Source organism: Ranitomeya variabilis, chromosome 5 (genome assembly GCF_051348905.1).
Source record: "Ranitomeya variabilis isolate aRanVar5 chromosome 5, aRanVar5.hap1, whole genome shotgun sequence".
NCBI lineage: Eukaryota > Metazoa > Chordata > Amphibia > Anura > Dendrobatidae > Ranitomeya > Ranitomeya variabilis.
The window spans coordinates 283,831,962-283,844,273 of record NC_135236.1 but is presented as its reverse complement, the minus strand read 5'-3'; the positions used below and the strand labels follow the sequence as shown (position 1 = coordinate 283,844,273).

General features: G+C 41.8%; 1 protein-coding gene across 1 annotated transcript in view; it reads right to left on the bottom strand.

The window, feature by feature from the left end:
- KCP (kielin cysteine rich BMP regulator) overlaps nucleotides 1–12,312 on the bottom strand; it is a 144,873-nt gene that overhangs the window by 110,983 nt on the left and 21,578 nt on the right. Inside the window, exons 2-5 of the mRNA XM_077264383.1 lie at nucleotides 11,425–11,981; nucleotides 9,644–9,716; nucleotides 2,554–2,771; nucleotides 807–990 (exon numbers count right to left, since the gene is read on the bottom strand). Of these exons, the coding sequence (XP_077120498.1) occupies nucleotides 807–990; nucleotides 2,554–2,771; nucleotides 9,644–9,716; nucleotides 11,425–11,981 (1,032 nt within the window). The remainder of the gene's footprint in view (nucleotides 1–806; nucleotides 991–2,553; nucleotides 2,772–9,643; nucleotides 9,717–11,424; nucleotides 11,982–12,312) is intronic.

The following is a 12,312-nucleotide window of genomic DNA, read 5'->3' as shown; positions in this document are numbered from 1 at the left end:
CCACAAACACCCAGCAATCTAATACTGGCGACCTATGCAGAAACAGGACTAGGCCGGCGGGCGTCTCTTCCATTATATTAGTCCTGGCTCCGATCTTCTATTCGTGTCTTCCTGGGTGTGCCTGATGGCTAGTATTGTGGTCTTACTACTATATGCAGCCTATCCGGTCATGACTAAGGATGGCATGATAAGAGGATGCAATCCAGGACTAGTCATGGGGAACAGACAACGCACTGGACTAGTCCTGCGGCATTAGCATGGGAAATGCTACAGAACTATAGTTTAATTTTAAAAGACTGCAACATAAGTAATCACATAAAACATCATATTAGAATAAGGGCGTCCGCATGCATTCCATTACAGTAGCCATTGGGAACATTCAGGTTCCCTTTAAGCATCCCAGATTAACTGCAAATAGACATAATAAGGTTTCTTTATGTTAACCTTTTCTGAATTACCAGAAGGTTAACTTCAGGGGTCTGGAAACTGACTGGCAATGGCATAATAGTTGCAGTGTTTGCAATTGCACACAGACACTGGAGCCTACGGGACCCATAAGGTCCCTTCGGCCTATATAAAAAGGCTACTCTTATTAAAGACCTGTGATAGTTGGGGGTCCTGTTGGATATTTCGCATTAGAGCCCACAAGCTTCATGTTACGCCCCTGTCGACTGGTCTGATAATATTGGCTTTTATCTATCTGTGTAATATATCACAATTTTCCAATCCTCCTATTATCCTCCTCCTATTATGAATGTGAATACAATTTACAGTACAAAGTGTTACGTGCCCATACAATTACTCACCCACACACTCATGCCTGTCTTCATGTAGTGAGCACTTTACGGAACCTCCAACGCACACGCAGATGTTACATGCGTCCTTCTTCCACGTCTCACTGTCCTCATACTTTTTTCCTTCCCACAGACATGGGAGCGGGCGACATTCACAACTTTCCAGAGCTTTTACCCTGGCTTGGAGATCAGAATTCTGTGGGCATAATAGTATTCTCAATTTCAGTTTTTTTTAATCCTACCTACAAGGTGGCAAGTACCTCCATCCAAAAAAGATTATAATCAGTTGTAATACATTCTAAACTGTATTTTTTTCCATGGAGATATAGAAATCGGATTTACCAGATCATTTCTCAGTGCGCTGTAATGGATTTCATGTGTCTGGCACCAGCCGTGTTAAGCCTGAGAATAAACAATTATCTAAATCCTCAGGGAACACCTTATCAGCTCTGGGCTTTTAGGAACCCTGATATGACGTGATTTAGGGAAGGTACAAGAGTGTTTGTCCTGAGTTCAAGAAAAGATATCTGCAAAATTTAGTTTACTAGGATTCCTCAAAGGACTACTTGTAAAATTATATTCAATGCGAAAATAAGTCAGTTGTTCACAGTTGATACCAAAACTACAAGTTACATGTACATTATATCTCTTCAAAAATGTCTCCAAGTGTGGAACCACAAAGTCCTGATCTCTACAGGCTGCCAGCTAGCATTGTGATCAACAGCGGTTGTGGCAAGAAGCAGGGAACTTGTCTATGCTCCATTATGCTATTTTCCAATATTCTTAGTTTCCCAATGAGGACAGTGTCTCCCGGAATTTCTCATCCAATACCCACCTGGACAAAAAACACACACATGAATCCCACATGGCATGTGCACCCCAGGAATACCCCGATTTGCGGTGACCTTTTGCTCTCTGTAAATAGCAAATTAGTTATAATATGATCTGAAGTAATCATTTATTTTATGATAATAGTTCCTAAATCAACTTAAAGGGTTATTCCCATGTTCATTAATGGTTACCAACTGCAAAGTGCTTGTAAAAAAAATCAACTTGTAAAAATAAATATTTTATATAATATTAAAAATACTCTCCTTTGTCAAGAACACAGGCATTTTTTATTTCAATGTTTACTAGTGGCCTGCAGTGGTGGCCGAACATGAGCAGTGCTTACAAGTTATAAATAATGGAGCTTGTAAGCACTGCTCAAAAGCTGACCGGATTACTGTTAAGTTTCACTCCAGCCAGGTTCTGTGCTTTGCACTCCTCTGAGGCTGCAGAGGCAAAACTGCCTTATATTGCAGCATAGAAGAGCGCATAATTCAGGGCAGCAGTGTAATAATGCTGCTAGTCAAAACTGTCAATCAAACAAGAAGGTACTGTCCCCGCTCTCCCCCACTCTTCAGAAAGCAAGAAGCATGGAAGTAATATACTCCTGCCAAAGATGAGACAAATCCTTGATGCTAAATTAGAGCTGGACTTAGCTGCCAATCAATAAGGTCTTTCTTAATACACACTTTGGTGAGTATGCATATATATTCTCAGTTGGAAGAGAGTAATAAGCCACTGCCAGTCAGTTATGGCAGCAACTTATCTTCCTGACAGAAAACGGATTGGGCAGTTGAAATTTGTTGTTGCACCAAAAATGCACGCACATGGGGAGCTTTTGGCCAAAATACTTTTTGACTGACTGTGATCTAAGGTGTATGGGCATCTTAAGTCTGCGGGAAAACAACCATTTCAATTTGACTGAACTAACCTGAACTTTCACCATATCAAGCATATTAGTCAAACTCTGAACAACTTCCTCCAGTCTTCGCATTCTTTCATCTTGTGAAAGAAAAGTTGTGGGAACTTCACTCTGCTGCTGCTGATAATGCTGTGTGTCAGACACGTCTGGGGCTCGAGGCTGCCTCTGTACATCCTCATCGTCCATGTGTCGCTCCTTAGACAGGGAGTAGGGGAGAGGGAGAGAATCTGGGGAAACAGGATGGTACGTTATGGTACAATATAGAAGGTGTATCAGTGAGAACACACGAAGGTTATTTACCTATTCTACCAGCAATTTATCTTTAGTATGACACTGTATGAATGCAAACAGAATTGGCAATGACCCCTACATCTACATGCTTAAAACTGCACACCGCCTTTAAAAATACATTGATAATACTATAATAATAATTAATAATAATTTTTATTTTTATAGCGCCAACATATTCCGCAGCGCTTTACAAATTATAGAGGGGACTTGTACAGACAATAGACATTACAGCATAACAGAAATCACAGTTCAAAACAGATACCAATAGGAATGAGGGCCCTGCTCGCAAGCTTACAAACTATGAGGAAAAGGGGAGACACGAGAGGTGGATGGTAACAATTGCTTTAATTATTTGGACCAGCCATAGTGTAAGGCTCAGGTGTTCATGTAAAGCTGCATGAACCTGTTAACTGCCTAAGTATGTAGCAGTACAGACACAGAATGCATAAAGTGTATGAGAACATGATGCGAGGAACCTGATTATGTTTTTTTTTTGTTTTTTTTTTAATAGGCCACACAGGGATAGTTAGGTTAATGCATTGAGGCGGTAGGCCAATCTGAACAAATGAGTTTTTAGGGCACACTTAAAACTGTGGGGATTGGGGATTAATTGTATTAACCTGGGGAGTGCATTCCAAAGAATCGGCGCAGCACGTGTAAAGTCTTGGAGACGGGAGTGGGAGGTTCTGATTATTGAGGATGCTAACCTGAGGTCATTAGCGGAGCGGAGGGCACGGGTAGGGTGGTAGACTGAGACCAGAGAGGAGATGTAGGGTGGTGCTGAGCCATGGAGTGCTTTGTGGATGAGGGTAGTAGTTTTGTACTGGATTCTGGAGTGAATGGGTAGCCAGTGTAATGACTGGCACAAGGTAGAGGCATCGGTGTAACGGTTGGTGAGGAATATGATCCTGTCTGCAGCATTCAGGACATATTGGAGCGGGGAGAGTTTGGTAAGAGGGAGGCCGATTAGTAGAGAGTTACAATAGTCCAGACAAGAATGAATAAGTGAAACAGTAAGAGTTTTTGCAGAGTCGAAAGTAAGAAATGGGCGAATTCTAGAAATGTTTTTGAGATGCAGATAAGAAGAGCGAGCCAGTGATCGGATGTGGGGGGTGAATGAAAGCTCGGAATCAAGGATGACCCCAAGGCAGCGGGCATGTTGCTTTGGAGTAATGGTGGAACCGCACACGGAGATGGCAATGTCAGGCAAAGGTAGGTTAGTAGAGGGAGAGAACACGAGGAGGTCAGTTTTTGACAGGTTCAGTTTCAGATAGAGGGAGGACATGATGTTAGAGACAGCGGTAAGCCAATCACTGGTGTTTTCTAAAAAGGTCGGCGTGATAACAGGAGAAGAGGTGTATAATTGGGTGTCGTCAGCATAGAGATGGTACTGGAAACCAAATCTACTGATTGTTTGTCCAATAGGGGCAGTATACAAAGAGAAGAGAAGGGGGCCTAGGACTGATCCTTGAGGAACCCCAACAGTAAGGGGAAGGTGAGAGGAGGAGGAACCAGCAAAACATACAGTGAAGGATCGGTCAGAGAGATAGGAGAACCAGGAGAGAACGGTGTCCTTGAGGCCGATGGAGCGGAGCATAGTGAGGAGGAGCTGATGATCCACAGTATCGAATGCTGCGGAGAAATCCAAGAGAATTAGCATGGAGTAATGACCATTAAATTTAGCTGTTAGTAGGTCATTAGAGACTTTAGTGAGGGCAGTTTCAGTAGAGTGTAAAGAGCGGAAGCCAGATTGAAGAGAGTCGAGAAGAGCGTTATCTGAGAGATAGCGGGTAAGACGGGGGTGGACCAGGCGTTCCAGGAGTTTGGAGATGAAGGGAAGGTTAGAGACAGGTCTATAATTAGCGGCACAGTTTTGGTCGAGGAAGGATTTTTTAAGTAATGGATGTATGATGGCATGCTAGGGAAAAATACCGGAAGTGAGAGAAAGATTGAATAGTTTTGTTAGGTAAGAGGTGACAGCCGGGAAAAGGGACTGGAGGAGGTGTGACGGAATGGGGTCACTGGTGCAAGTGGTCGGGCGAGAAGATGCAAGGAGCCTGATTACTTCTTCTGTAACTGGTTCAAAGGCAGAGAGTGAACTAGATGCAGTGGGGGAGGGAGGACAGTGCATGGTATGAAGAGATTGGGAGATGATTTCCTGTCGAATGTGGTCAATTTTTTCTTTGAAGTAATTTGCCAGATCGTCAGCGCGGAGATCCATGGTTGGGGCCTGCTCTCTTGGGTTGAGTAGGGACTGGAAAGTGTCAAAGAGACGTTTAGGGTTATTTGACAGTGAGGTGATGACGTTGTTGGAATAGGTTTGTTTGGAGAGGTGAAGGGCAGAGTTGTATGTTTTAAGAACGAACTTATAATGGATGAAATCCTCGGGTAGATTAGATTTTCTCCACAGACGTTCGGCGCACCTGGAGTACCGCTGCAGGAAACGTGTTTGCAGCGTGTGCCACGGTTGTCGCAGTCTGTGCTGAGTTGTTCTATGTTGTTCTAGTTGTTTATACTATCCCATACTCATGGGTCTTGCAACAGGATAATAACCTAAAACACACAGCTAAAAACACCCAAGAATGGCTAAGAGGGAAACATTGGACTGTTCTGAAGTGGCCCTCTATGAGCCCTGACCTAAATCCTATTGAGCAGCTTTGGAAAGAGCTGAAACATGCAGTCTGGAAAAGACAGCCTTCAAACACGAGACAACTGTAGCAGTTTGCTCTTGAGGAGTGGGCCAAAATACCTGTCAAGGGGTGCAGAAGTCTCACTGACAGTTACAGGAATCGTTTGATTGCAGTGATTGCCTCAAAAGGTTGTGCAGCAAAATATTAAGTTAAGGGTACCATCATTTCTGTCCAGGCCTATTTCATGAGTTTTATTTTTTTAATTGTGTGGAAGCATGGTTGAAAAGCAATGTCTGACTTTCATTTGTTCGTTGTCATAGATTTTAAATGTATTATTACTTTTGTCCGATTCAAGTTATTTCTGTGACCATTGTGGGTTTTTCTGTCATTAAACGAGGGGTGCCAACAATTTTGACCACGTGTGTATATATCTGAACCTTCAGTCATAGGAATCTTGAGGTGTACTGAAATCTAAATATAGGTGGAGTCATAGCGTGCAGCAAACTGTCCAAATCAATGTATTTGGATGCCAAGAATTTCACATCAGAAAATCTGTTCAATCCAGAAACATTTGCAGATTACAGAAGTGGTATCATAAACAACATATATAGTTGATAAGTGCATGATCACATTGAGCATTCGACTACTGAAACCACCACTGATGATCACAAAAACAAGGTTCCACAGTCTCCTGTGTGCTAGAGAACACGTGCAACCACAGCTCCAATCACTGTCCATTAACTTCCTATAGGAGTTATATAGAGTTAATGGAGCAGTGGTTACATGTGCTCACTAATGCTTCCTTTTGTGCTTTCCTTTCACCTATTGTGTCCCCCCCATTTCCTTGTAGATTGTAAGCTTGCGAGCAGGGACCTCACTCCTAATGTCACTGTTTAAATTGTCCTAACTCGTACCGAATTTATTGTTTGTACATGTCCCCGCTTAATTGTAAAGTGCTGCGGAATATGTTGGCGCTATATATATAAAAATTATTATTATTTTTCCTTCACATAGGGGCCTTTAGGTCCTTGGTTCCAGAGATCAGTGGGGGTCTTAGGGTGAATAGGTAATATATTTTATGTGACAACCCCTTTACTGTTTAAAAGCTTGAACTCTCAAACAAAGGTAACTGTTAGTGATATGGTGTTTAGTGGAAAGGACAAATCCTCATATACAACAATGTCTCTATATACACTTCAGGTCCTTCCATAATACTTAACATTGTGTTTCTACTACACATACAGGGGAATGTTTCCATACACAGAACAGTGTCCTGTTTAGACAAATCAAAGTGTTTGTGTCTGTATGTGGAAAAGTTTGTGTTCCTCTATAATAAGTCTCCAGCCCTGGAGGGGGTTCCATGCCTTTAGGAAGAATAAACAGACTCCTCACACACCCCGCGACCTCACTCAAGTCACCAATAGGGCTGATACCTCCTGCGGGACAATGCTCAGTGCTGTGAGCAAGGGGGAGAAGTTCACACTGTAAAGCTTTGTCTGCCTAGGAAATCAGTATGTATACAGCAGCTCTGACTGAGGAGCAGACATTGCCCATTCTTACTAGTAGCTTTACATGTTGTAGGGATTCCCGCTCTCAGGTAGGCAATAGGTAGAGTTCACACAGGCACTGGATTATTGCATCAAAACAATGTCACATTAATTTTCCATAGGTTGCAAAGTACCAAACAAAAACCATAAACATAAATTCCTTGCCTTGTCCAGGAAAGCTATATATCTTGGTACCGTGTTAGCCAGTGGATAGAAAAATATATAGAATTGAAAGTCCTCAGTGGATGATACCTTTTAATGGCTAACTGAAAAGATGGTAACAAATTGCAAGCTTTCGAGACTACTCAGGTCTCCAATTCTAAATATTTTTCTAGCCTTGTCCAGGCGCAAACTAAACACTACAGACCCTGGCCACTCATACACGACTGAGCTAGTCCTAATCCGGTCAAACACAACAGCTATTGTCCATAGCAACCAGATATACTTGCAGTTTAGTGCACATCACCTGTGCAGACTCTTCTCCAAGAGAGATTTCGGTTTGTGTCTTTCTTTATCTCCAACACAAATCCACTCTGGCCAGCATCCCCCAGCTGACTGACTAAAGGTACCTTCACACTGACCAACTTAACAACGATAACGATAGCGATCCGTGACGTTGCAGCGTCCTGGATAGCGATATCGTTGTGTTTGACACGCAGCAGCGATCTGGATCCTGCTGTGACATCGTTGGTCGGAGCAGAAAGTCCAGAACTTTATTTCGTTGCTGGATCTCCCGCAGACATCGCTGGATCGGTGTGTGTGACGCGGATTCAGCAGGGCCGCGCTTAGTAACCCGATGTTTACCCTGGTTACCAGTGTAAATGTAAAAAAAAAAAACACTACATACTTACATTCCGGTGTCTGTGGCGTCCTCCGGCATTCTGCTGTCCTGCACTGTGTCAGCGCCGGCCAGCCGTAAAGCAGAGCACAGCGGTGACGTCACCGCTCTGCTTTACGGCCGGCACTGACACAGTGCAGGGAAGCGGACGCCGGGGGACGCCACAGACACCGGAATGTAAGTATGTAGTGTTTGGGTTTTTTTACATTTACACTGGTAACCAGGGTAAACATCGGGTTACTAAGCGCGGCCCTGCGCTTAGTAACCAGATGTTTACCCTGTTTACCTGGGGACCGGCATCGTTGGTCGCTGGAGAGCTGTCTGTGTGACAGCTCTCCAGCGACCAAACAGCGACGAAACAGCGACGCTGCAGCGATCGGCATCGTTGTCTATATCGCTGCAGCGTCGCTAAATGTGACGGTACCTTTAGGTGAACACCTAGCCTGGTCATATGGAGTGCTAGCCGGGTGCAAACAATCAGAGCTTGTAGAGCTAGGATACCCTAGCGTACCTGGCTTTGCTACAACGGAAATGTGTGTGTATATATATATATATATATATATATATATTTAGAAAAATACATACATGCGCGTGCATACTGTATATATATATATTATATTTTTAATGAACACATATCTGTATATCATGTCTAATATATGAGTGACAGCATGTGACCACCTAGCGTAGAAAAATGCACATTCACATCTGTCATTCCTACACTATCTAGGAAAAAAGATCAGGGATGGAATCTACATTTGTTTGATTTTATTTCCATGTCTCGTATATATACACAAGCAAAAGAAAACAGGAGACACAGTACACGGGGTCTCAGGATCTAAAGTGACCAAACATGGTCAATATTGTGTTTTTCATTGTATGCATGTTCTATGGTATCTTATGACATTAACAGGACCACATTGCCGTTCCTGTGCGAGTTTTGACAGAAACATCCTGGATTGATGAATAGAGATGGTCAATGAAAGGTGCAGGGATGGGGGTATGAGGAGGAATTCTGATTGATGTGGGAAGTAGGCAGGGCAGAAGAGCTGGTCTTGCTGGCAAAGATGAAGGGGTTTCTAAAGCTTTTTAATTAGAGTAATGAGGCGAAACTAGAAAGGCCTCAGCTAGTGCATGAAGGCAGGGTTTTGGCAATAATAACATACAGGAGGTCATCCAAAGAGATATTTCGGAGTTACTCTTGTGCATGAATATGATCATGATCCACCACTTGAACACAGTTTTCATCAAGTTTCACAAAACTTGATGAAAATGAGAGAAAGCAATAATTATATTTTGGAAGAACATTTTATGCTTAAGATACGTGCATTTACATATAATGCTGTCCGCACTGAAGTTCATAATCTATTTTTTTCTTTTTACATACCATATCTAGGTGTAAAAATGAGACTAGTAGGATGCCCAATACAATGTGGTTTATCGTTTGTGCTTATTTCTAGCGGAATATTGCTCTTCATGAATACATTCAGATTGTGACCTAGATTATGTGTGTGCCAGTAGGCTGTAACAAAGCTGTATGTGTGTGAGAAGCGTTCCTTCTATCACAATACAGAACATGCAGATTCGGATTGTTACACTTTGATTATAATCAAAGATATTTATTATATAAATAATTATTACTACAGTTGTTATCATGGTAATGGTTTTAATGGAACAGAGCACTGAATAGAGAAATAACTAACTGCGTTAACATTAGATCTATCAACAGAAAACATTGTTTGTGAGTGTTTTTTTTTTTTTACAAAACAGTTCTGTCTAAAAACGTTGTCACTTACCTGATCGGTTCTCACAATGCCAAGGTCTTCTAGTGAATCCAGTTGGAGAAATTTCAGCTGTCTGCCAATAACCCTAGATAAAGATTATATCATTGTCAACATATACATGTTATTTGCTTTTTTTCATTCTTATAGGATGACTGTGTCTATTTTAGCTTAAAAAAAGTTTTAATGTCATATTTTATTTCTGGGTTATCAGTCCTTAAAGCTTGGGGAATAAAGGCTCAAAAAACAAAATGGCTGCACCAGTCATAAGTATCCATGACAATATCTCCTGCATGTTCTATGGCCGAGACCAGCTCATATCATAGGAAAATGGTATATATGTGTACACAGTATGTGGTGATACTGATCTAGATGGTTATAAGATCCATATAGTATACTTATGACAACTATGATGTTGAGCTGAGGGTAGTAGAAAGATCTTATCGGCCTCCTATTATCTCATTTAGTTTATCTATTTTAGGGACCTTTGCTGTTGCCTCAAAGCAATGACTGAACGTGCCTATGCGGAGCTTGTAAGCACAGCACTGAGGCTGGCCGGGATTATTGGACTGAACTATTAGCGCTAATCCTAGCCACGTCTACAGCAAAGGCAAGGCTTCCACATGCAGCAGCAGCACTAGTGCAGACGGCCACTGGCACAACATTACTGCTGACTTTAGCTGTCACTCAAGCAGGAGCTCTTGCCTCCAAGCAACCAGGAAGTTGGGCTGTCTGGAGATCAGTGCACTCCTTAAGAAATAAAACAAGAACTCCCCTTTAAAGAAGCCATAAACAACAAACATGCAAGCACCACCACGCATGGATCCAGGGAACACTCCACTATGAAAATGTCTTCCAGTGACTGATGCCTAATCCTTCTTAATTTACATCTGACACTAGATGCAACCAAAATATTAGTGAATTCTACATTGGATTAAAAGTAGTGTGATTGTACTGTTATTAAAGGGTAACTGCGCTTTCAAGTAACATTTCGGAATAAGGTGTCCTGTGTGTGGTACATGAGGAATAATGCCATTTCTGTCCATTATGTATAGCCTGCATTTTTACCACTTTTACCCATCTGCAGGCTCTCTCTGTAATTTGCAAATCACTGTTTACTGAGGAGAAGAGACAAGCTGCAGTGATCTTTCCCATAGGCAGCACAGCATAGAAAGAGAAATGCCTGCTCTTTGATTGAGTTGTCTTTATCGGAATCAATCACTCATGTGATGTAAAACAGTTCTTATAGGGTTCTGCACTATGTTTTTCTGCCTTCCTCCCTCTGCCTTTTTCCTCTCCCTGCTCTTCGCTTCTCCACCCAACTCCCCTCTGCCTAAAGAATAATGGGCTGTGACACCTGTAATCTGTCTTCTCTAAGCAACATGGACTTGAGCTACTTTTTACAGTGGTCCACAAGTTGAGGAGGTAGGGGGAAAGGGAAGAAGTGTCTGATAAGTGCGGAAGGAAGCTGATTTCTCTGATAAGATACATTAGAAAGTTTCTTATAATCACCTGTACTATTGATTTATGCAAAATTTGCTAAAAGTACAGTTCCGGTTTAATCAAAATTCTCTTTTACTATTGAGAAATTCCCAAAAAGAAGCAGATTTCCTCATAAAAATTTGAGTGACATAGAGGACACTGTCCCCACAAGTGCCAGGCAATAATTCAACAAGTGACTACCAAAGATATTCTAAAATAGCTTTTCAGACTTCCACATACTTAATCATGGTGATGCAACAATTACAGCATGATGCAAAAATGGTGGAAGGGAAGAAAGCAGACATTGTACTTACCAAAAATTTACTCTCCTTATTTCCTGGGGTGCTTGCAAAGCTTATCTGAAGATCCAGAGGGAGAATAAGGCTAAGTAATTCTTCTTCTGCTTCCTTACCAAACACTACTGGTTCTTCACAATCCAGAAAAAGGGTAATTTTGTGGATGTCAATATTCAGTGCAAGTCGTGCCCATTTGGAACCAGAAAATGGTGTTCCACCTGGAAGTAAAAGGGAAGCTGGTTCCATGGTCTGTGGTGTACGATATTCCAATCTCAATTGGTCTGCCTGAGTGTCAGATACAAGGCGTAAAAGAGGATGACCATCTCTTTTCATCGCTGCTGGAGACAAAAATGCCAGCAATGTGCCTTGATTGTTTTTAGCTTGTTTAGCTACAAAATGTAAGCCAATGGATCCCTGTGTGCTGGATAAAAGATAAACAGAGTAGTCCCAAGGCAGTGTTAAATGGGGAACACGTGGACGAAATTTCCAGGCTGGAGAACCAGGGTCTTGCCCTTTGGATTTGGTAACACCCTTAATAGAGCGAGTAATATTCAGAGCCTCCAGCAGATCAATAACTGAAATAAATATAAAAAAATAATCAGAATGATTACCAAAGTTACACCAATAAATACACAAACAAATTGGATAGATAGGAATTAATCAATTACCGTATATACTCCAGTATAAGCGGACCCGAGTATAAGCCGGCCCCCCTAATTTTGCCATAAAAAACTGGGAAAACTTAATGACTTGAGTATAAGCCTAGGGTGGGAAATGCAGCAGCTACTGGTAAATTTCAAAAATAAAAATAGATACCAATAAAAGTAAAATTAATTGAGACATTAGTAGGTTAAGTGTTTTTGAATATCCATATTGATTCAGGAGCCCCATATAATGCTCCATACA